Below are 25413 nucleotides of genomic sequence, written 5' to 3'. Positions count from 1 at the left end.
CAGCTATCTTCAGGGATGACAAAGCTACAATTCCTTACCTGGTATTGGGAAATGGGCATTCAGAGCCATACTCCTGCACATGCATGCCAAAGAAACACACATCCACCCCATCAATCTCTTCAAAAGCAAAAAGTGCTTTGGTTCTGTATGGGAAGGTTTCTGACATTTCTCCTGCATCTACAAATCTGTAACAGGAACAAACAAACCTATTATCAACACAAGGAAACAATCTAGACAACTCTAATATTACTACAACCTTTCATACAGAAAACATTAAAAAGAGCTTAGATCCGTTTGAGACTCATTCACAGAATGATTTTCAGGCTATTCCCCCTTCTTTTGGTATACTTTCCTGCTAGTGTTCAGTGATGGTCAAGGATCAAGATTTATTAAATATTAGGTGTAATAGTTATTAGAAACTACAATTACACTCGTTAAGTCTTGTTACTTGTTATTCTTATTTCTCCTCCACAAGAAGCTCAGACGTTATATCTAAAAGGACGGCTTTAAAAGTTTTGACAAGTCTTTAGATCTTTGCATCCTGCCTAAAGAGGTCATACTCGCACACTGTAAAAGGTTCGTATGGACGAAGGAGGTCACAAAACTTTTAAATTCCTTGCTAGGTGGGTCATGATCGGCTGTTCCACCAGACAGGTCTTGGGATTCACTGAAAGAACTTGCCAGTGGTCTTAAAGGACCGATATTCTGAAAAAAATCAAAGAGCACTGACAGTTTTAAATCCAGAGCTAATTCCCTCACCTAGCTTTCATTCCTGGTTTGACTTCCACCGTTTTGTCTGAGCTGGCCACCACTCGCACAAACACCTCCCCAGCCTCAGGGTGATTCTGTCTCTTCAAGTACTTGTTCACTCGGTCCTCTATGTACATTCCCAGCCTTGTCGACTGTAACCCTGCAAAGAGACCAGAACAACTTAAGTATTATTCAAAAAGACACATCATGTACTGGGAAAAACCACTGCATTTATTATTCATTCAAATCTCTTGAGAAGAAATATCACCATTTTTTGGATGAGACCCTTAAACTAAGGTCCTGACTGACAAGGGTGCAAGACCAAAATTCCACTAAACATTTACTCTAAATTTAAACAGTTTAAGCTATTTCTATTTTTTCAACTTAATTTGCTTGTGCATAATGGCTGCCACACATAACCCAGGCTGCACGCTGCATGTCCTGTCAGTAAAGTGCTCTGGGATGAGTAGCAGAAACACAGTTATTAAGGTATGAATACATTTCTGCTGCCTGTGGTGCTGGCAGACCAGTAGATGGCACTCTTCCATCCAGGCCAGAATTTGCAAATCATATCCCCAGAATGGCAATCAGGAACACTACGCAGCAGAAGGCGACATCCTTCAGTTGAAACGAAAAACTAAGGTCCCAACTACTCCACAGTACGATGACTACTACTAAACATATTGTAGCACTTCGTTAAAAATTACGGTGCTAGCCCCAGAGTCCCGGATAAATTCCACTCCAGGCTTGTGCAATGCAGATGCAGTTTCTCACTATCGTCATGCTCTGTATGATGTGCTATCTATTTGGGCTGCTGGTCCACAATGCCTACTGTCACCCAGGTGGGAGCTGCATTTCACTTTTGGGGTGAAAAACTCTATACAAAAGCAAGGAATTATTCACATATAGGAATGTATGTTTTTATGTGCTAACCAGTCAAGTACAGTTACAACTATTTTTAAAGGGATTTAATACTGGCTAGTTGAAAGGGTGGTACTTATCACAGATGCCATCTATTCAAACACTAGGACCGCGATGTAATGCACTGAATATAATACATCAATAAGGGGTGGTAGGAGGGTTTCAAAATACTCTGGTAGTTAAGCTTCTGACGGCCAGAAAAAGACAAAATACTTTACATTTTCTTAGGAGAGAAAAAGAAATCTCAATATAGTAATAAAAGATTGTAGTGACTGAGAGGCTCTTTATCCCCACATCACCGGCTCTAACAGTTGATCTGGGGCACACTATTATTTTTAATGCATGAAAATGACCAAGTTAAGGAACTTAATAGAGAAATGGGACGCTGCACGGAAACTGAAAAGTTGTACGTGCTCTGCGTCGGCTAGGAAGAACGACCAGAACCCAAGAGACTTTGGTAGGAGAACAAACTGACACTTGTTACAGTGGCGCACGCCAGGGCAGCCCAGTCAAAACACATGCTTTGTGAAAACATGAGATCCTCAGGGAGCCTGAATGGATCAGCAATTGAATGGAAAGCACTCAAGCATCATTCGAAATCTACCACAAGTCCTTAAACAGATACTGCTCTAATCAGACTTTGTAACACGAGCACGTAGGAAATCTTCCAGACTTGGCACTGCGCACTGCAAAGCCATAGTCCTTTTTCAGAGCATTAACCATGGAAATTCTCAAAGTGTGCCCATCACGAAGGAATCTTACAGCAGGTTTGCGACTGTAACAGAGGAAAGGACTAAACCACTTACGTTTGGCTGCAAACTTGTTCTCCTTTCTTGTTTTACCAGTCTTCTTCAAACAGTTGTCGCAGACAAACCTGAAAAGAAAAGGCTACAGTCAAACTGGGAGACCAAGCACTTACCCAGTGACCAAATAAATACACACCTCAGTGCACATAAAATCACAGTATACCACAAACTGCTTACCCAGATGGCCAGATAACATCATAATGTAGTACACAGATCTGGTGCATTTTGCGTCCACAATCTTTACATTCAACAAATCTGTGGAGAGAGTTTTAACTGAGGTTAAGATGAGCCAAAGAAAACTTATTTAAAAAAAATCCTTTGTTGATTTTATCTGCATTCATAAATACCTTGGAACTGCCATTAATTCTATCCTTATTTATGAAGCTAATCAAAACAGTCTTGTTCATTATGCTGTCAAAACAAAATCTATAGAACAGTGTTTCCTAAATGGATTTAAACAACACTGAATTGTATATTCAGCTGATGAAATGTTTCTGTTACTTAACACTATCTTTTGATACAGTAGAGGGTGCTGTTAAGCACATGGTTATTTTGGCACTAGTGGAGGTACTAACAAATTGAGAGAGAACTGTGGATCAATAAAACAATGGTTCAAGACAGAGTCATGCTTGCCCTTTCCAACGTGTAAACTTAGGGTTTTAACTTGTTTTTCCATCTAACCTTTAGCTTATTTCAGCATTTATAGTTTTACATTACGCCACAATGTTCTCTTTGCCAAGTTAACTTCTCCTCTGATGAAAATCCTGGAGATGGCAAGGGAAGTAAAGAATTCTCACTTCGTCAGTCCCTCCAGTGCAATCTAACACAGCCCAAGAGCTCTAAACAGGTGCAAGTAAGGAAGTAACAGCAGTTCTGCTTAATGCTACCTCTTACCCTTTCAAGTAAACCACAAAGCAGAAAATGGACAGCAAAAGTATCGTCATATTTTAGTGGTACTTACGGTTCAGGGTCTAATGTGTCGTTTTTCTTCTTTTCAAACTGGTCTTTTGATATCATGCTGCAGGGGGAAAGCGTGCAGATAGAGTTAGCACAGCCCACTGAATTCAACACAAGACTAGGTACTGCTGCAGCAGGGACTATAGGATAGACATGATTGGGTGCCCAACTGCAGCTCGGAGGTGAGAGTCTTCAAATCGGAACTTAAATAGTTCAGGTGAACTAGTTTGAACTAGTTCAAACCATACACAGAACTCGTAAAGATCTAAATGCACACAGAATGCCAATGAGGGAGACTCTATGAAGAGGTTATGTATTTAATTAACACCAGCAGGGTGTACTCAACATTGCAATAAACAGGGGCACTGGATTAGATGCTACAGACTCTGGGAACTCAACTGTTTAGGAAATAGATTTAGAATGATTTAGTGAGCAAATGCAGGAAGCTGGGAAATCAACTTTTTTAAAGAACGTATCTCTAAAAGCTCTTCATTATTGAAGGATCTGAACGTTAACCAACCCATAATCAACATTAGTACCAATAATGAATGCATATCAGAGGTTTAGGATTTTACTTTTACCAAGATCAAGTAGTAATAAAAATGATGCATCAACTTGAGTTATTACAAAGCACAGAATTAAACAAAATCAAAGCGCCCTTTTCACTGCAGGAATTAACATGAACACCAACTCTCTTTAAACTCAAGTGTTTTACCATGCAAGCCCCCCTGCATGGCTCATGTGGTTAAATCACTTACGTTTGTGGCTGTGCAGGGTCGTCTCCCAGGGTTACACTTTCGCCCTGGATTTCGTTGAAACACTTCTCACAGAAGTGATACCTGTCAGCAAGAAGGCCATATTTGGGTGAACTGGCCCGTCAAACAACACAGCCACCCGAACAATTGGCGCCACCAATCAGAAAGCAGGGCAGAGCACCACGGCGAGAAGGGGCAGGCGTTGGGTTGGTTGGTTGATGGAAGATGGGACAATGAACAGGCAGGGAGGGGGTGGGATCGGGGCGGGGGATTAGACGCAAAGGGAGTTAAGGGGATGAGAACAAATGGCACAGGACAATGAAAGAAAAGGTAAGACGCCAACACAGAGACAAAACAGCAGAAAGCCAAAGCAAAGCACAGGTTAGCAGTCAGTCTCATTTCAAACATCTGGCATTCTGTTCTTAGGTAAAAAAACACTTCAAAAGGTAGGGTCAGATTAAAAAAATGTGGCACTAATTTCTTCTCCATTTTAACAGATTAACTTTAGCATTGAGAAAAATGGTTCTAAGATCCATTTCGAGTTCTCTACATAGAACTTTTATTTACAAAACCAGGAAAACTAAGCTATTCTGTTCAAATGGTATTTCTCCGATGGATTACTCTTCACATGGAGTTATTATTATGAAGTCTTGGTGCAGTGCACCAGCTTTCACAGGAATATTTTACCTTCTATCAAGTTGCTGATTAAGATTAATTTGACAAAAAAAATCTTTCAACAAAAAGATTTTAGTTTAGAAACATGCAAAACATTTACAATGATCAAATTAGTTTACTAAATTAGCTTTTCAAGTTGAAATTGGTGTTTTGTATACCATGCATCATGTTAAAAAGGTTTAAAATGTTCACTTTCAGGATTTAGAGATAAGTGGTTTCAATATTTTGGAAAATGGCAGATAGTGGCAGAAAATACAGTATTGGGCGAGTTGGAAATTTAATTTACTTTTACATATTATTTTTTGTATCTGTTATGTGAACAATCTGCATTTGAGACAATAAGTGCAAATCCAGATTTTTGACCAGCTGATGTGAAATGATCATTAGACAAAAACTGAAGGATGCTTGCAAAGCTAAGACAGTTGAACAGGACAGAGATGAAATTAAGAAGCGCGTACAAGCTTGGAGGATAAAGAAACACAGGTAGCCGAGGTGCGAAAGCATTGATTAGGAATGGGAAGGAGAGAGGGTGAGGAAGGGAGTGAAGCAGGTAATGAAATACAGCCATTTTGGAAAACACACCCAAGAAATACACAATTCTACACAGTGTACTGACCGAGAAGTTTCTAATACATCACTTACACCTTGCACTTACGGCACAACTGAAATCTGTTCAAATTAAAACTTATGCTGCAATGCATCTGACCTTGCCTATCTCAGCCTGCCTAGCAAATCCCAGAAGACTGCTACCAAACACCCCAAGTGTTTCAATGGCAGGCACAATTAAAATCTCCCCATGAAAACTTATTTCAGAATTTAGAGATACTCTTAGTATAGTCACACTATAGCAGGAATGGTCAAACTTGAAAATGCGAACATGCAATGTAGCTCTCGGGAATCACTGCTGGCCAAATTCAAAATGACCTGGGGCATTTAATTTACTACTGATGATTTAAGAAACGGTGACCCTGCAAGACCTAGTGGAGAGAGGCTGTCCAGCACCAGGGTTGGTCCTGCCAGCTCACATTGCATCATCAAGACTGGCTCTGCTCAATAGCTTCTGAAACTGAAACTCAGCATTTACCAGACCAACCACCTCAAAATGGTGAAATCGCCAAGAACATTCTTCAATAAGCACATGCATTCAAAAAGCTCAAAATTCCAAATTCAAAATTGTCCAGTCCCACTATCGGAATAAGTGCAAGCTATAGAAACACAAAATGCAGTACTACCTAAAAAACTCTAAATTTCTATTTTGTGAAGTAGCAACATACTGTTGATGCACAACATCTCCAAATAACCTATTTCTTGTTTTCTGACATTTTAGTACAAAATTGAAAGCTTAAATTCTTTGATTAGATTAGTTTAAGCAATCCTTCTACCACAAGCAAAACATTTCAACAGGTATGGAATTGACAGCTCTGTGCACACAACAGTTTTTCACCATCACCAGTTTGTCTTGTTCCATCAGATATTCACCCGTGTGTAGTTTATTAATATTTCACTGCACCTCCAGAATAAAGCTGAGGGTTATATCTTACCAGTCACCGAGACAGACACCCCCTCCCCTTCGTATATAAACTCTGTGAGGATATCACTAGGTGTAAAATTTCCTATTGCCACTACATAACTCAAAAAAACACTATGTGGTTCCTGTAACATTTCTTTAAACAGGATTCACCAATCAGAATTTTAACTCAAGACACAGATTGTTCACAAAATAGATTAAGTTTATTTAGCCAGACACATCAGGGGTAGCAATTTTATTTCCCCCCAGTGATCAAAGACAAACTACATCCAAGACCTTAAGCAGACCCACCACTCCTCCCCATGAGAAACCATGCTCATTTTTAATAAAAAAAATTAATCTCAAGTCTACAGCACATCTGATGTGGAAAATCAGAGGCATAAGAACATAGAAACGTTAGAAATGAGTGGAGTACATCCAGCTGGTAGTGATTAATTGATCAAAGGATCTCACCTAGCCTTTTCCTGAAAGAAGCCAGGGTATCAACCATGGCTGGGAAGCTTGTTCCATTCTCCAACCATGGAACGAGTTTAAACAGGCTTTATTTATAGTTATTGCACACGACTCAGGGGGTATTTTAAGTAAGGCGCTACCAAACTTCACTGAATGGCACTCCATGATGCCGTATTACAATGGCATAAGACTGATTAAGTGTGCTTCTGTGTAAATGATCCTGTTTTAGACAGAGGCCAAGTCCCCACTTCAGTGCGAGCAACAGGCAGAACTGGGATGTTCTGTAGTTATGAGCGGAAGTAATAACAGGGTCATAGAATAGGAAATCCCATAAGATCAGTTTATGTGTGCAGAACTTGTTTTGCACTTTTTCCTAACAGATAACTCTTCATAGCCCTTTTGTCACTGGTCTTGTTTGAGTTTTACAATAAAGGGCTATTATCGTATGCAACCCCTGATCACAGGACTTGAACATAAATGCGGAGGTTGGGAAATTGCAACTTACTGGAACCACACAATTTTACAATCAAGAGGACCACTATAAAATTTAAAACATCCAGACAAAGCAACCTTGTTTTAGACTTAAAAAAAACTGTACTAAAAAAATGTAACACTTAGATCAACCAAACATTTGAGTCCAAAGGAATGATGTCCATAGCTATCCTACCCAGTAACAGGATCAATATCAATATCAATATCAGGATCAATATCAACACCTTCTAACAGGCTTGCACAGCTCGTCTGTTCAGTTTGTCTGAACTGGCTGTAACCCCCCAGTTCACTCCTAGCAGCTACACTTGGCATTCCTTACCTGTTCTGGTAACTGTAGTAAGTGGCATCGCGGGGGATGGTACACAGCTGCTTACCATAGCAGCACAGAGTCTGTGGCGAAAATTCATACTGCAAAAGGAGAGAATTCAATTAAGGACCTTCATTCGGTATTTTTTACCAACTTCAGACTTCCAAAATCTGTCAAGGCTAGGTAGGGTGGAAACTAGCAGTGTCACAAGCCTAAAGAGCTCCCAATGGAGAAAACTACATCAAACACCCTGGAAATCCTGTAATTATAAAAGACTAAATTTAAACATTGCAATCTTTTCCCTTCACGCATTCATAGTTGAACAAAGAACAAATACTTCAAACAGTTTAAATTGCAATGATCAATATCAATTAACCCTTCATTCTGTACTTCAGAGCACATTTGGCATTTAGTTCACCTTCACCACCAATTCAAACATATCAACGCAACAATGCTCAAGTCACCGAGTCTGCACGAGTGAAGTCACTATCTCCCCAGCACTGTGCTGAAGAAATCCAGAGGCACACCTACCTTTCGACCACAGCAGTACCCAAGGGACTGCATAACAGGATCAATCTCTTGCTCAAAGACCTCAGCCAGCTTAGTGCAGTATTTGTATACTCGGGAGGTCTTGCGGTTGTAAAGCCAGGCGTTGTTGAACATCAACCACACATCATCCACGTACTGCCAGGGCTCCTGGTACTGTCCTGTGTCCAGCTTCCTCTTGATTGTGGACAGGTCAATTGGGTTTTTCACAATGTCAAAGTAATCCTGCAATGGAGAAAGAAGCGGTTAACCCAGTAAAAGCCAACAGAAATAATCCAGAGGTAACATACCAATAAGTACTTAAAAAAATGTCAGACATTTTCTAATTCCAAAAACAAGTCACACCTACACTTTACTGTATAACCACTTTTCTTTCATAGACATAAGTACCGTAATACTCAAATTATTGTCGTTAAAGCACTTCATGGTGTTGCAGTTGTTGAAGATGCGCACATTTGCTGTACAAAGACTTTTGCATCATTTATTATACAGTCATGTTCCCAGTGAATTCATTTTGAGAAATCTTTAAGTAACTGCAAACCATTTTACATAGTTTCCATCCAATTTTACACTAAGATGCATTTTTAACTTTAACAATATCATGAATAAATTTGATCTAAATTCCATTTGAAAACTAAAAAATGGCTAATTCTAACAAATGCTCTTGGCAACAAGAAAAATACACAAGTCAGGATCTACGTCAATACTCGTGCTGAAAGTCTGAAAGGTTCTGTTCTTCCGCTCAGCAGATTGCCATTCACCACTTAACACCAACAACTTCTTATGTGAACACAGGGCTGTTGCAAATAAACACGTAAAATAACGGATTGTAAAGAACCAATATTGTGGAAAACATTCAAACCTACCAGCAGCATATTTCATGTGTACAACTGTGTGTTCCACACCGAAACACAATCGCTGTATATTGCAGTACCCGAGCTACCATTGCTACTTACAGGGATTCCCAGGAGCTGTGGGTCAACAGGTTGCCTGAAGGGCAGAGATTCTGGGTCTTGCCGGTACAGCGCTTCCAGTGTGGGCATCAGAGCCTGTCGCAACTCCTCAGGTTTGAAAACTGGAAAAATCAGAAAATCAGACAAGGTTACATCTTTGCCAGATCAGAAAATGGCAGTGAAATACACTTTCAAAGGTCTGACTAAAACTTCTGGCCTATTAATACAGCACTACTACAATGCTGCTCAAGATAAATGCTTACTTTTTCTGCGAGGCTGAGAGGGGGATGTTGACTGGGTTGTGCCATTTGCCCCGCCTTCCTCTTCCTCTTTAGACTCCACCTTTATTTCAGGTTTCTTCTCCTCCACCTCCATTGGCTCCTGCTTTGGCTCCGCCCCTTCAGCCGCTTCCTTCGTCTGAGACGACAAAGCCACAGCATCGTCTTCAGCCTGCAAAATTGAAAATATGCTACCATCATTTCTGCTGCTCCTTTTAAAAGTGAACAACTCTAAAGTTGGCATATGACCCTTCCCCACGGATAGGTCTCAGGCCCCCGCCTGCGTACCTCTTGTATGGGTTCGGTATGCGATTCGTTCGATTCAAATTCCAGCTCCTCCTCCTTGTCTTCGGGCTTGGGGTCTGCCGCGGGTATGTCAGGCACAGGCTGCTGGGAGTGCACCTCTGCATTGTTGACGGAGGCCGGGGTGGGCACGCGGTTGTCAATGCTAGCGGCGGCCTGGGACAGCTGTGCAAGAAAACGAAACGCTTGCTTAACTGCGCTAACATTACAGTCAACGGCAGTGGAGGGTCGCTCTAGTGTTGCCAATAACGCCCCTGTATAAGCACCCTTACACTAGGAATTCCCTATGGGACACGTGTTCCACAGAAAAGCCACCGGACACTTTCGTGGTGCAGGGATACTCACCGGAGTGGAGGGCGGCTGCACAGAAGTGGGCTGCTGAGGCTGCGCAGTGGGCTCCGCCTGTGGCTGCAGGGGGGTATGCGGCTGGGTGGGGACCTGGCCAGGAGCCGGCCCAGGAGGGGTGCTCTGTGCGGTAGCCGTGCTCGGGAGGACACTGGGAGTGGGGGTGGGGGTGGAAGCCCGCCCCCCTGACGAAGCTGGGGTGGAGGGCTGCGCCTGCGGGGGGGTCAGCCCCTGAGGCGCCTGGTGCGGCAGAGGCTGCATGCTGGTGGCGGTGGTGGACGCAGGCGGCGGAGTCTGGTGCAGCGGAGACTGGGTGACCGGGGGGCAGGGCAGCTGCGTACTGAGGGATCCCAGCGTGTTCATGGGGAGATTAGCGTTCTGGCTCTGCTGTTGCTGCTGCTGCTGCTGCTGCTGCAAGACAAAGAGCATACAGGCACCGTTACAAATTACAACCCTGTGCAAGGATCTAACTTCTCTTCTTAGGACCTCTTGACAAGTGAAGATGCTTTTGTAAAGGCTGAGCAATTAAAAAAATCATTCAGTTAGAGGGCTTTATCAAGGCCAGTAAGACAAAACACCAGTTGTATAAACTAGCGGCTACTGTAGATTTTCTTTTATATTATACTGATGTGCAATCGAAACCAAGCACTGAACATCAAGAGTGCACCAAGTACATGTCCTTATAAAACAGATGTGATTCAAGTTAGCAGATGTGAGTAGTTTTGCTCCTTGGGATATTTCGTTAGTATTGTGTTGAGTACCCCCGCCTGTCACGCGGGAGACCGGGGTTCGATTCCCCAACAGGGAGAGTGTTGGCTTTTGAAGGCAGATCTCACTGCAGCTCGACTGGTCAGTGTTCAGTGACGCTGAAGGCCCGGGTTCAATTCCCCAGCTGGTAGGGCGTGAGCCCGAAAGCGCTACATTGGCGGAGCGGTGGCACTGTGGCTCAGGATCTGTGCCTGTGGCCGGAAGGTTGCCGGTTCAAATCCCGCGGCCGGCAGAGGAATCCTACTCCGTTGGGTCCCTGAGCAAAGCCCTTAACCCCAGCTGCTCCAGGGGCGCTGTACAATGGCAGACCCTGTGCTCTGATCCCCGGCTTCTCTCCCTGTCTGTGCGTTTCATGGAGAGCAAGCTGGGGTACGCGAAAAGACGAATTCCTAATGCAAGAAATTGTATATGACTAAAAAAGTGATCTTATCTTATATCTTGGAGCCTGGCTTGGGTACTGAGCTATGTTAATCTGCACGATGTAAACGTTCAAAGACTATTCTGATAAATGCAAAAATAAAGCAAGATGCAACCAGGTTTGAGTAATGAAGATGGCCAAGCTACTACGGGCTAAAGTGAAAGCAGCCAGTCTATGAAAAGCTTTCCTGAAGAATAAGATGTTTAGCCTCAGCGAATCAAGTCCAGAGAAACCAAGAAACCAGCTCTGTGAGGCCATGGACTTGAAAGCAGAGGATTACCACACCAGCCCTTGACAGTTATATCCATCACTCTTCAAACAGCAGGTACTATTGCACAAGAGGATCCATGAAGAAATAAACCATGTTTCAGTAGAATGACTGTCTGCATTCGGTGATCTGCATGCTTGAAGGCCTTTCGGGGATAACACTACCATCTGACAGACGACATCAGGACGACCTTTGGACACAAGGATGTCCAAGGCAACAGAAGAGCGTGGCAGAGTGTTTTATGTAGTGATGAATGACATTGAGTCTCTAACAGGGGCAAAACCTTACAAACCGCAATTTACGTGGAGACAAAATGGTGAGTTGCATTGTTCAAGCAAACCACTGGGGGAGGTGGAAGTGCGGTGATCTCCTTTATCCTAACTGCACCTTTGGTTTCGATTGAGGGCAATCCTACAATAAAGGCCTTGGGCCAACAAGCTTTTCCATTCCCCTAAGGCAATACATAAGCATTCATTTTCCTGCAGGCCAGTGCAAGACCACACAGTGTTAGAATTACAATGTTCAGGTTTTGTTGCGGCTGTCTTTTTTTTCCTGATCCGAGTCCAATTAATTTGTGGGAACAGATCACCGATGCCAGCAACAGGAGACAACGGAGACTGAACAGCCCTTGCCAGCTGGCTGCAGCTCCACAGGAAGAGTGGCAGGACATCATACAGCAGTCTGTCCAGAGGCTGATGTCGTCTACGTGCCAACGCTGCCATGATTATGTCAATGCTGAGGGAGGTTATCCAGTACTAACACTAACATTACGAGTGTCATTTTTTAAACTGAAGACTTAAATGTCTATTTGATCTGTTGTTTTTTCTCATTTTCCTGTGATTATTTGTTGCCTCCTTAAATCTTTAAGGTTTAAGGGCAGCATTATTTGTGCATCAATATATATTAAAAAGCCCATTGTTCTCATAAGGAACATAAAAGTTCAATCCGATCATGTTAAAGACAACTAAACTGTGTGGTAACTACTTTTCATTTAATAAGAATTCCATTTCACATCATCAAAAACATTATTCATCTATTTTTATCTTATTTAAAAGGCTGCAACCACTTTCCTGGCTATAAACCAAAGTAAGAGGAAAAATGTTTCTAAATCACTTTTGAGGACAAGCAGAATTAAGTTGCCTGACCCCCCACCTAAACCGAGGGCTTCCATACCTGCGTCACCGCTGCCTGGGCTGAAGGCTGCCCCATGGTCACGTTCACATTCATAGACCCACTGGATGGTGGGAACTGGTTCTGGGGCATGAACTGGTTCTGGTTTGCCGTCTGCCCAACCATGCTGTTAGTGTGGGTTCCCATAATACCCTGGGCTTGTGGCATTCTGGAAGGAGACATTCCCATCTAGGAAACAAGACAAAGTGGGAGGCTTTATGCAGTTCGTCTTGTTACAAGAATGATATCAGGATGCTTTTATCTGCAGAAAAGGGGTCATATTTTACATAAGAACAACTCAAAGAGAAAAACTTCTCACTTTTTTTAATACACTGACTAGAAGTCACATACCAGAAACAGATGGTTTTATGATTAAAACTACTGCTCACAATGCATGTCATTCTGGAAGAAAATACTCATGACAGCCTCACTGTATATGATGGAACCAATCTTTTGCTGACTTGGTTACATCTTATTCACACAGTAATTAAGCTCAAGAAGGAGTGATGGTCAGTCAAACGCACTGTATAATTCAACTTTGTATGTTAAGTTCAATAATTCTGAACCTGTAAAGAAAAATGGTTTGCTTACTGCTGGAACAGAGCCCATGCTCATCTGCACTGGATGGTTCATAGGGGAAGCTGCACGAGGTCCCATGGGGGTCTGTGACATCTGCACATTCCCCATAGCCATGGGGTTAAACTGGTTCACTCCTGGCAAGAGCCAGAAACAGAGACAATTAGTATTCAATTAAGAGACAACTCAGGTGAACTAATTTAATATCACCAAGCTCCCCTGTTAGCAGGTTTCAGGAGGAAGAGCAGCAGTGAAAACAGACGCAGAATGAACTAGTACTATTATCATACATACAAACTGCTGGAAACCGGCACCAATTCCCAACAGAGAGCAAGTATGACAACAACTGACCCCTTAAGACCTTATAATAAGCCTTACTACATGCCCATTCCAAATTCATATTCTTAAGGCTCACTAGCAAGTGCTTTCCTGTTGGCATTTCACCAAAACAACTTCTTGGATCTGCATTTGACAATTTTACAACATGTTAGACAATGGCTTTGCACTGCTTCATGTGCATTAACAACTGCAGGGGTAAAAGACAATGAAACTAGAAAAGTTAACCTCAGTTTTTACAATCAAATTCAAAAGGGACCCAACTTCATAGACATTTTCAATTGTTCTACCCTTTATTCATTTATTCTTTAAACAGAAAATTCTAATCTGGAATTTTAGTCATTTTAAGGTAAGGGTTAATCCCGATTTTATAGAATAGGAACAAGGCTTTAACTTTATGGAAGTATATAGATGAATACAAGAGTCAATTAGGTCTGATCAGTTAAGATGATGTAGTGTTGTAGAAGTTAATCCATTTACAATTTAAAAAACGCTAAATGTAAAGCAGTTTCTTCTCATGCAAAATAAGCCATGTCAAAGTTCTAACAGGAAACACTATCAAAGGCTCTGAATAAACTGTTTATGCCCATGGCATCTTAAGACATTTACACAGCAGTAGTACTTTAACATAACTAGCAATAAGTAACTTGAACCTCATTAAGTACTCATTACTGCAATATAAGATGATACGCTTGAGGAGTAGACAATGAAATGGAACTGAGATGACTTCAGGTTAAATCTCTAATGTGTCCCGTGCCAGAATAACTCTCAAAAACCTGAAACAGCTTTGGGGGATTTAACTGTAATGAAGGACGTTACTAACCATCTGGTCTGTGCTACAAACTTAGGATGACTTCACAAGAAAGCGTTCCTTTGCTTTGAAAGTGAGGCGGCTCCTGTTTTTTAGGAACACTGTTCTGCTGTATATTTGATTATTTTTTAATGCAAAAGTATGTGTTTTCAGATGATTAAAATGCATGATTCAAAAGGAAATGGATATCTGAAAAGTGATATCTGAACACTGATGAAAACAAAAGGAAAATTAAAACTGAGCTTATTGGGCATGACAAAAGCATTTTAATAAAAATAGGGGTTATGACATCTTTATATATGCAATATGCATACTGCACTAAGCAGACTTTTACAGCTAATAAATCTTGTATTAGCATTCTTAGCAGTTACTAAAACACAGAAAGGAATTTAAACCATGCATTAAGCTAGCATTTTCAATCATAAATGTATCTACAGTTCATCTATTCAGCTCTACACATCTGCTGATATTTTCAATGGCAACAAGGAGAAATACCTGGTGAAACTTGAATGCGATTCATGATCTGATTTGGCACATTGGGAATAGGCATGGGTCCATCTGAAAAGTGGAGGGAAAAAAACACTGTAGTACATGACAGAAGTCGTGACTCCCTCCCATCCCAACAGATTTGTTCCCACAAAAATATTAGATGCTTCAACAGCTACTTGTAATCCGTTTTAAATTTAGAATCAGCAAATATCCATCCCCTTGTACAACAAACTGTGATGGCCACAAGCAACAGGGCCTGAAACGTGTACTAAAACCCTGCGAGTCTAGGAAGAGGCTGGACAAGCCTCAAGACAAGCACACAGGTCTTCCAAAACATATAATGCTGAGCTACTTGTTTCTTCCACACTGAAAGCTTTGAACACAAGCTGCAGGCTTTCCACGTCATGGAAGAGCGATGGAACACAAACATGAGTGGACACACAGCATTCCAATGAAGCAGAAGAGATGGGAGACTTGGGGTAGCAGTATGTATAAAAAAACAAACAAACACAGCAAGTAAATTGAGAGGAATTAATGATGCTCACATTCACAAGTGTCAGAATTGTTTAAAGAACTTAGTGTTAGCAGTTAGTTATCACAAATTCTGTTAACTGGTATAATAAAATCAGGAATGTGTAAATGAAGAAACGTTTGTAATGGTATATTTCAGTTTTCATCCCATAAATTGGGAAAAGCCATAAGGAATGACCATCAGTGAAACAAATGGCATATGTTGCTAATGTCTGTTTATGAGTTTGCTGGGAAAATATATCTCTACGCATTTATGTGGTCTTTTAAACAAAAAATTTCAAATAAAAAAAGAGAACTAATAGGTACATGTAATATGGTAGGCTTGTGCAAATATTTGAAAAAATATGTTAATTCAATATTGTAACCACAATAAAATGGATGATGAAAGGGAAAGAGGATGGTGGTGACCAAGGGATACCTTGTTAAAATTTAACAACGCAACAAGATCTCATTTAGAGGACTGAGCACAACTGTGCAGTAAAGCCAATGGACTCCCAGCTCACTGCAACCTATGCAACTCCTGACATCATCACCCTAATTGCAAGATGCCCCCTGGAAGCTCTCAATCACGGGAGCTTGTTGGCATAACTCAAATTTCAACAGGGAACGTCTCTCATAACGTGTAGAGGTTTCCACTGCACCAAGCACTCGGGATATCAAAGCATTTTTGAAAACACAGGGAAAGATTTTCACAGCTGGTAGTAGATGCCACAGGACACAAATAACCAGAGCATAAAATAAAGTAAAACCCAAACAAAATTTAGGTTGCTAGATCTGGATCATTTGCCAACAGGGTGCCTTGTTTAGTGTACATTACAGAAAGCTGCCACTGTTACACCATTGTCTTAAAACTACATTTCATACAGTAGGTAGCGTAACCTCTGAGAGTTACAAAGCACAGACTATCACTGAGTAGCTGGACTGACATCTTCAGAGAATGCAACAACAAATAAGCACAAATACTGACACAAATCTACCCTTTAACCGTCTTAACATCTGAAGGTAACTTAAAAAATGTTACTGAAGCAAACACTGCCTCTTGAAAACATTACAGAAATATAATGTTGTATAAGGCAATTATGTATATACCCAATATAAAACAATTTTATGCTTTTACCATAATCTTTCCTTAACTGGTAGCATTCCTTCTAGATAGTGAATGGATGAATGGTTATTGATGTTTCATTACATGTTAATGCATTTACCATGTCCAGGCATCCCTCATACTGCAGCCCAGGGCTTCAGAGTACTTACTGTGCGGTCTCACAGCCTGAGTAGGGCCCATGGCTGAAGGCTGTGCCAGTCCTGGCTGCTGGCCGCCTGGGGCAGCCATTGGTGCTTGATTAATGCTTTGCTTCTGAAGCCTAGACCGTCTCTTCTCTTCCAGTTCCTTCTGAATCTTGTAGATCTTCTCTGCCAGGAAATGGTAATATTCATCCTGCAGGGACAGAGCAGCACATGAAGCCATGACCACAAGTAGCACAATATGCAGCTCCCTCAGAAAACAATCTCTGCCCGTTACAGTGCTTGGGCAATACGTTTCTACAGGAGATACATTTATAGCAGCTTTTGGAGATTAATGTACTACTTTGCCATCTGAACTTATGACTTCAGACATTCTAAAACAAATACATTACAAAGCTGCAGACAAAGTATACCCAGTTGTGTACGAACATGATACACAGCAGCACAAATGTGGTATGGAGTCCAACCAAATGGAGTCAGAAACAGTTCTTTATTCTAAAGAAGGCCTGCACCTTAACCTTAGCAATTCTTTTCACCGATCAGTGAACATACCCGGCTGTTTGCAGATTCGTACATATCTCCCTCCACCTTCCGTGCATAAGCCACCAGGTTCTCCATGCGGCGATCCTTCAGAGCAGCCGGGTCTGGTGTGGGGAATATGGCTTGAACACTGAGTGGGAGAAAAGCAATGTTACTGTGTTATTACTTCTAATCAGCAGAGTCGTTTGAAACCTCAATTTAAAACTTTTGCAAAAAAAAACATCCCTTTTCTAAAAAAATGTACATAGGACTATTTTAAGATAAAATTACTCAAGACTTCCACAGTCCCCATGATATTTACATTTCTGGCGGCAATTTTATCTAGAGTTAAAACAGAGTTGTAAATTCACAAGCCTCTTATAACGAAAGATGCAAACGGTTTATTTTAACAGCATAGTTTAAACTTTTAGATTTAAAAATACCAGCTACTAAGATCTGGCTTAATCACCAGTTTTTGAGACGGACTCGATTCTTTAGTGATAAAATCTATTAAAAAAAGGGAATAATTAACTACTTTATGTTAGTAAAATGGCCTCTCTAGTGTTAGACTTTTGTCTAATGCAGGCTACAAGTCCACTTTAAGGCATCTGAGGATTTCCAAACCAATACAAAAACACAGGGGAAACATCCACTAACTTTAAGTGGGGAAAAAAAGCCTCTTCAGAAATCAGAGCGACCCTGCTGCGACTTACAGTTTGTGTACCAAGTGATTGCGCAAGTCCTGAGTGACATGTTCGTGCCAGGCTTTCCGCACACCACTGGAGGACAGCGGAGCAGCGGTGGGCATGCTACCCATGTTTGCCACATTGCCCACGCCCGTGCCATCAGGCATCAGCTGACTGGAAGGGGAAAACAAAGAAGAGATTTAACCTGAGGTGTAACTTAAAATAAGGCACAAAATCCATAAAGTCTTTGATGCTCAAAAGGAAAAGGTATACTCCACCTTAACTCCCAGCCAAGCACGGGTTACATTAAACAGAAGCAAGGAAAGACATTGAAGTGTTTAAAATATGCTGTGTTAGGTGTATGGAATGAATATACACATACTCTAAAAATGCAAGACTCTCAATAGAGGTCAAATAGTATTCACAAGCAGCAGAATCAGAAGGCAATGAGGAAACTGAATAACAGCATCTTTTAACAGTCAAAGCTCACACTTACTTTGTGGTATTGAGTGAGGAAGGGAGAGAAGAGTCTGACAGAAGGCTGGTCTGCTCAGGGGCTGGGACACCCATTCCTCCTCCACTAAGGTTCATCTGATTAGTGCCTTTAAACAGCGTAAAACAGCCAGAAAGCCTCAAGTTAACATGTTTATTGAAAATATGGTTGTATGTTTCAGCAATGGAAAACAAAACTTATACATAGAAGAGGAGCTAAATCTACAAAGAATTTTACCACCTATTTCACAGCAGATTTAAGTATCCCATAGCTTTCTCAGAAGCAGCATACTTCCAAAGGAAGAAGAACACTGACACCTACCGAGTGTGTTCATGGGCCTCATCTGCTGGTGGGGCTGTGTCTGTGCAGTCTGCTGGCCTGGTACCTGAGGCTGGGTCTGCGTGGGGGGCTGGTTGCCATAGGGCAGGCCAAGAGCTGCATAGGCCCTCTGCATGGAGCTGGGGTCAATGGGAGTAGTGCTATTGATGGTGGGCGTTGTCTGCTGGCCTGTTCCCACAGTGCCAATCGAATTCTGTAAGCCTGCGCTGGGCGAGCTCAACATCGCTGTGTAAAGCACAAACACAGGTTGGGTAAAAAAAGAACCTTACGGTTAAGTGTTGCAAGACTTGTGAAAGGAGTAACATGTTTGAAAAATCTGTTAAAACTACACCAACACACTTGGAAACTTAATCGAAAAAAGGGGTAATTCTTCTGAAAATTAGAAAATATTTTGCACAGAACACAGCTTGCCAGAGTAAACTACATCCTTCTGTCGAAGAAGCATGTAGTGGAGAAAGATGCAAAACAGCTGCGTGTCTGTAGGTCTGCAAGCGCTCTGCAAGGGCTGCTGTAGGGGATTTAAATGAGTCACCAGAATTTCAGCCAATCGCGCTGCAGCCCCTCCCCTGCTTCTCAGATTACCAGCTCTACAGGAATCTGTCTCAAGAACAGCCCTCTCTCGCTTTCACAGCTTCACAGCTCAGGGTGTGCAGGGCTTCACCACGCCCTGCATACTGCAGGTGGCGCCATAGAGACCACTGCACTAACACACAGGCCGAATGGAAAAAAAAGTCTCCTAAAAACTGGATAAAACTAGCATTAGAACTTAATATCACATTGTTGGAAATTGCTCTTTACCATATCTAACAAAGGGTTAAGTTAGTGTAAAAAAAAAAAAGTCAGTTTCTTATGTAGAATATTAACAAAGTAGAGCTGGTTGCCTGTGGTATTAAGCCCTTTCAATTCTTTCAAAATTTGTATCAATGAAGAAAATGAATAAAAGGTATAAAATCACCAGTTGTCTACACAAAGCAACTACTATTGTTATAACAGTACTACGTAGGTGAGTAGAACTACACTTACGCTGCTGGTTCCTCTTGTCACTGGCGTTTTTCAGAGGGAGACAGACAGGACAATCGTGTCGAGTGCAGTTCTTCCAGTGGGAGATGATTTGTCGAGAAGATGCACAGTGAGCAACTGCAACACCAGAAAAAACATTAAAAACTGATTAGAATTTAAAATCGGATTTTGTTTTATAGGAGTATCAGATGGAACTCATCAGATAACTGTAATAACTGGATTTACATTTGCTGTCAATGGGCCAGATGAACAGTTCTGAATGTGTTTTTAGAAAGAAAATGGGTGGATTTGCGACTGACCACGATTGCAGAACAATCGGCTTTCATGTAAAATGCAAATGTGATAATTTTGCGGTGGTTCCTATACTTGCCAGACATTTGTGGAAGAGCTGGGATGACAAGTGGCCTCTAGGACTCATAGACTAGTGAACAGGCACATGCTTGTCCAGCAAGAGTGGTACTGAACTTGAAGTCACTAATTACGACAAAGGACACAAATGAGCAGACTGGCTTCATGGAAAAACTAGGGAATGTGATAGTAATTTACCAAAATAATACATTCTGACAAATGACGATATACAAAAAACAATCATCACCTTAGTGCAGACCCACAGAGAGCTGTGCATATGAAAATGATGAAGTAAAAGCATTCCCATCAGTTTATGAAACAATCTGGATCTCTCCAATGACACTCATAAAACTAAATTTTAGTATGGCAACCATAATTTCTCCGATGACAACTGAACCCTGGCTCAAAACAAAAACTTCAAACTGATCACCTGTCCACACATCATGAGGGCATGCAGTCCTTGACCTGTTACATTACAGTCGTCTTGATTTGGAAGAATTACAAGACTTGCATTATCACTATATACATAGGAACATATGTTTCAATACGAAAGGAGGTCAGAATAATGGACGTGTGGATGACAATGCAGTCACAACACACGGTGTGGAGTACGCCTCATTCTCACTGCAGTCAGCCTGTGCAAACCGAAACACACACATCTATCCTCATACCCTGTAAGATGCTGACACTGTCAGAGTGAAATTCACTAAATGTGTTTCTTTCTCTGTTTGAGCTAAGGACTATGCTCAAGACGTAACATTGCCCTAACTAATCAGTCACCGTCACACTTAGTTTAATTTTCTCAAAATGTTAATTATTAATGTTTTGCACCTTTAAATTTGGCAATAGTTTTAACAAGAAGATGGAAATTATAAAATGCAGAAACGCTAAAAAACAAAAGAAGGTAACAGTTTACAAAATAATGAGTAAAAAAAAGGAACTTTAAATCTTTAGTCTATAACTACTTTCAACCTTTACTTGAAAGGAAGATTAAAAAGGCACATACAATATATACCACAGCAGCAATTTACGTTACACGCCAGTTACTCTTGAAAGCCCCACCCCTCCTAGTTAAATCAGATGGCATGAAAAAATCATTCTGACTTGCTTCCTCAGAATTTCTTAATTTGCAACGGCATTCGCCAATTACTTAGGCAAAGAATAACCACTAAGGCTGACTGCGTACATGCCACATCTAGACCAAGACTAGAATTTCCAAACTGATCCGATGTTATTTTTAACCCCTAAGAAATGAAATTACTTTTTAACATAACTCTGGGTGAACATCCAAAAAAATCAGAGTGAGCTATGAGTTTGTGCCAGGCTACCATCTGAAGGTTAAATAAAAGGCCGTTGCCTAAACCCTAGCTCAGTCTGTCCAACTACTGCATGAAGACGAGTGGATTTTGAACAGCGCAATGGCCATTGCTGCGATCACGAGATCTTTCTAGCGAGATCTTTCTATCTCTGGACAGCACTGCATCGCCAGCCCCCCCCGCCCGCCTGAGCTCCCAGCCTCCCTCTTACCCTGGCAGGACTTGCCGGCCTGGCAGTGCGTCATGTGGTTGAGGACATTCTTCATGGTGCGGCAGTGCGGCAGGGCACACTGGCGCACCTCCCCGTTGGCCTGTTCCCGCCGCTGACACTTGTGGGCGTGGAGCAGGAGCACCAGCTGCTGCTGGATCAGCTTGCGCTTCTCCGGGTCGGCGGTGGGCCCAGTGGAGACCGCCTGGTTGGGGACCATGCCTACCGAGGGCACCTGCTGCTGGGGCTGCTGCTGCATCTGGGTCTGGAGGCACAGGCATGTAAAGGTGTGACTAGACAGCTCCACAGACTACTGATCTTAGGGCTGAAATGCTTGGATAAGCGATTTCTTTTTCCGGACTTACCAAGTTTGGCACACTGGTAACGGCAGCCCCCTTCAGGTCTGTGGGGAAAGGGGGCAGGCTGTTGGACAGCCCTGCTTTGTTCTGAAGCTGGGGGTTGACTGGGTTCACCCCTGTAGTCCCCAGCTGCTGCCCTGTGTTCTGCCCATATGGCTGGCCAAAAGGACTGCTGCTCCCCGGCAACCCCATCTGAAAGAGAGCGCACAGGCCATTACCACCGCTGCCTCCCGAGACAAACTACATCACTGCTATTTAATGACAGTTGCTGTTTTTTTCCCCACATGGGGAAATACTGCAAGTTAAACATTTCAGAGTGTAGCCTTCCCAGGCTACCCCTTAGAAGTAGAGCTGGGCGATAATTTGATAACAATAATTATCGCGATATAATTTTCCTCGATATAATTTTAACAAAAGTTCGATAAATGTTCGATATATATGTTTATGCTTTGCGCATGATATGCGCATGCGCACAAAATACTGCGCGAGTGCGCGTGCATGTTGCAGACCGGGCAGCTAACAGATTTGTTTAATGTTTCTGCTGTTTGGCAAGTGTTTGTTGTGTTCTTAAAATAAAAAGCTGTTTAATTTACCAACTAACTGTCTGGTTTCTTCAACTTTTACTCAGGAGAAAAAATCTGCCTTTAAACTTGAAAGAAATAATGATTTGACATTTATCGTGATAATTATCGATATCGACTGATATGAAAATTTTTATCGTGATAATGTTTTTGGCCATATCGCAAAGCCCTACTTAGAAGTACTGCATTTTTACAGCACTGCCAATATAAAACAAACAATGGTCAAGTGGATACCAGAGGAGGTGAAAACAGAAATCCCATCGATTCTTACAATACTGCAACTAGCCCATTCAGAGTTCAGTTAATTGCCAATTTGTAGGGTTGTGTGTGCTTTAATCTCTCCCAAGACGGGTAAGCAAGCTCCTCCTCCTCTTGCAATTCTGTTGCAATGTCCAATGTGACAAAAGTTCAAAATGAAAAGCATATGTTCCATCTGTAAAAGTCCAATTAAAGTAACGTGTTTACAAGCATTTCCTATTAAAATGTAAAGCTTGAAGAGAAAAAAATAAAATCAACCAGCTCAAATGATGCAAAATAAGGTTAAGCAGATCAGACAAACTGCTCATTAGTTATCTTTTCTTGTTTAACTCTGAAATCTAAGCTCCTATTCAAAATTAATTGGTCACATCCACAGCTTGAATAGGACACTAACTTCAGTGAATATTCACTGTAATGAATTGCTTACTCAAAAAATGTATTACACAACAGATGTCTCCCTGCTACTAGTTCAAAGTTGTATATTCTGTGGCATTTCACACCAGTGTCCTTTCACTCTTAAAACAAGAGCTTAAAATTCAACAACCATTATGTACTCCAAAATAATCAATTTCAAGTTTCACAATTAAGTCTTCATTAAGCACTCTAGTCAATGTTTGTTCTTGTTAAAGTCTTAACAACTAGCAGATCATTTTGGATTCGAGCCCTAAAACCTGAATAAAAGTTTATTAATATATTCTGCACGTCAGGCAGGGGGTTATAAAGCAGCCCTGCGGTGGTGTTCCTGTGTGCAAACCCGCGGACTGATTTTCTCCGACTCTGGCTGTTTCACCACTGCATTACAACAGTCTCAGAACAAAAACTGGCACTCCCCTTAATCTGAGCAAAAACTCCCCCACAAAAACACACAACAATATCAAAGTTTTAAACAGAAAAGGCTGTTCTTTCCAGCTGAGGCTGAAATTCCAGACAGACGTAAGTGATGGGAGTTAAAAAAAAAAGCACAAGATTCCTCTACTCCAGACCCCAGCGCGGGGTGCACAGCGCCTTCGTACCCTGACAGCGATCCAGCAGACAGATAAAAGCAGCGAGAAACCAGCTTTCGCCACAGATCAGCGGCTCTCCCTCGGCACACCCCCACACACGCAGACACGCAGCAGTCAGCACTAACCACTTAACAGCCAGACAACAGAGGCCAAAGGAAATCTTTTATTCAGATCGCCTGGCCCGGCTCTCTCCACCCCCACCATCTCGCCACGCACTGTCCACTTAACATGATTTACAGCGCATTTCCCTTAATGGCACACCGGGCGCAGTGCTGCAAAGCCAGACACACACGCAGACGGGATTTACTACGGAACAATGCAGACGCTGCACGCACCACAGATACAAGATGAAAGACCCGTGTTTGTGTTTCTGTTGGAAGTGTCAGGGCAGGCTCTTTAAAACCGAGCTAATTCATGAGGCACTCCCCACGGGCCCTTTCAGGCAGCCCAAACCAGGGATTAAAGACCCTTCCTCTGACAAAATTATTTGCTGCCTTCATGGCAAACGTACAAGGTAAATAGCATCCATAATGGTGGTTCGTCAACGTTAAGGAAACTTGAAATGTTCCATTTACTTTTCTGTTTCACTGGATGTGTGCATACCACCAGGCTTAACTTTAACCCAAAAACTACTTCTAAAAACCACATTATCCCTATAGACGTTAGCATTCTAAAGATTTTATTGTACATGCTACAGACATGTTGTCTGACACGTCTACATTCTAGTTTTTAAAATATTCAACGTCTACCATAAGATTCTCAAGTGCTTCAATACATGGCCAGGTCTAACATGAGTGAAGAAAACCGATTGCAGTGAAAAGGGTGACTATGAAAAAGGCGATGCTAACTAATTTCCCTTGACACCTGCTTGACTTTTAAAAGTCAGGAGATTTCTTCCGAGATCTGCAGGCTAGTTTTAAAATGTAACCTATTACAAAGTCAAAATAGCTGGCTCCTAAGCAGGGATCTAAATGCAACCATTGGTGGCTGCCTTTAAGAAGCTAAATTGCACACTAGTTTGAAAGCAAGCTGAACAAGAAAAGTGACTTCACTACAAAGCTCGACAAGTTAATGAACATGCACAAAATTTAGAAAGAAAATCTACTTTTGTAAAAACACACTGACACCTATATATGGGTATTGGAAATATATTGCAAAGCAAATTAAAAATGGAAACGGCATGTTTTTGTATAATTTTCCATAGTTATTCATATAAAATTGCTTATCTCTAAAACATTATTTTATATAAATACCACATTTTCCACAGCTTTGCACAAAATCCGACATTACACTGTACACTTTTTGATAGCAATGGGTTTTTCCAAAATAGATCTGCAACCAGGTGAGTGATACTGCACTACTATACAAATCGATTAAAAATGGCCAGAACTGTTTATTCCTTTTATAAAAACTATCCACTCAATTAGAGCTAACAGTAACGGTGAAAAAGTACATGAAAGCTGAACACCAATGTCTACACCAAACCCAAGAAAGTCTGCTTGGTTTATACCACTGGGTACACAATCAGTGATCTTTCACATATAACTGCCTTCGATTGACAACTGACAACATTTCTACATTTGCAGGTCTGGTAAGCAATG

At 41.6% G+C, this 25413-nt stretch overlaps 1 protein-coding gene across 2 annotated transcripts in view; it reads right to left on the bottom strand.

The window, feature by feature from the left end:
- Nucleotides 1-25413, bottom strand: part of LOC148818691 (CREB-binding protein-like) — a 57496-nt gene that overhangs the window by 6948 nt on the left and 25135 nt on the right. For both annotated transcript variants that reach the window (XM_088936287.1, XM_088936288.1), the window contains exons 3-25: nucleotides 21976-22161; nucleotides 21614-21875; nucleotides 19742-19855; nucleotides 18701-18943; nucleotides 18383-18488; nucleotides 17914-18060; nucleotides 17234-17351; nucleotides 16691-16874; nucleotides 14912-14974; nucleotides 13285-13406; nucleotides 12697-12882; nucleotides 10070-10480; nucleotides 9710-9889; nucleotides 9407-9593; nucleotides 9147-9265; nucleotides 8176-8415; nucleotides 7657-7745; nucleotides 4193-4273; nucleotides 3439-3495; nucleotides 2655-2732; nucleotides 2478-2545; nucleotides 760-910; nucleotides 39-185 (exon numbers count right to left, since the gene is read on the bottom strand). In XM_088936287.1, coding sequence (XP_088792413.1) covers nucleotides 39-185; nucleotides 760-910; nucleotides 2478-2545; nucleotides 2655-2732; nucleotides 3439-3495; nucleotides 4193-4273; nucleotides 7657-7745; nucleotides 8176-8415; nucleotides 9147-9265; nucleotides 9407-9593; nucleotides 9710-9889; nucleotides 10070-10480; nucleotides 12697-12882; nucleotides 13285-13406; nucleotides 14912-14974; nucleotides 16691-16874; nucleotides 17234-17351; nucleotides 17914-18060; nucleotides 18383-18488; nucleotides 18701-18943; nucleotides 19742-19855; nucleotides 21614-21875; nucleotides 21976-22161 — 3539 coding nt within the window. The remainder of the gene's footprint in view (nucleotides 1-38; nucleotides 186-759; nucleotides 911-2477; nucleotides 2546-2654; nucleotides 2733-3438; nucleotides 3496-4192; nucleotides 4274-7656; nucleotides 7746-8175; nucleotides 8416-9146; nucleotides 9266-9406; nucleotides 9594-9709; nucleotides 9890-10069; nucleotides 10481-12696; nucleotides 12883-13284; nucleotides 13407-14911; nucleotides 14975-16690; nucleotides 16875-17233; nucleotides 17352-17913; nucleotides 18061-18382; nucleotides 18489-18700; nucleotides 18944-19741; nucleotides 19856-21613; nucleotides 21876-21975; nucleotides 22162-25413) is intronic.

This window comes from Atractosteus spatula, chromosome 18 (assembly GCF_055471065.1).
Source record: "Atractosteus spatula isolate fAtrSpa1 chromosome 18, fAtrSpa1.hap1, whole genome shotgun sequence".
Lineage (NCBI taxonomy): Eukaryota > Metazoa > Chordata > Actinopteri > Semionotiformes > Lepisosteidae > Atractosteus > Atractosteus spatula.
This window is presented reverse-complemented; position numbering and strand designations above follow the sequence as displayed.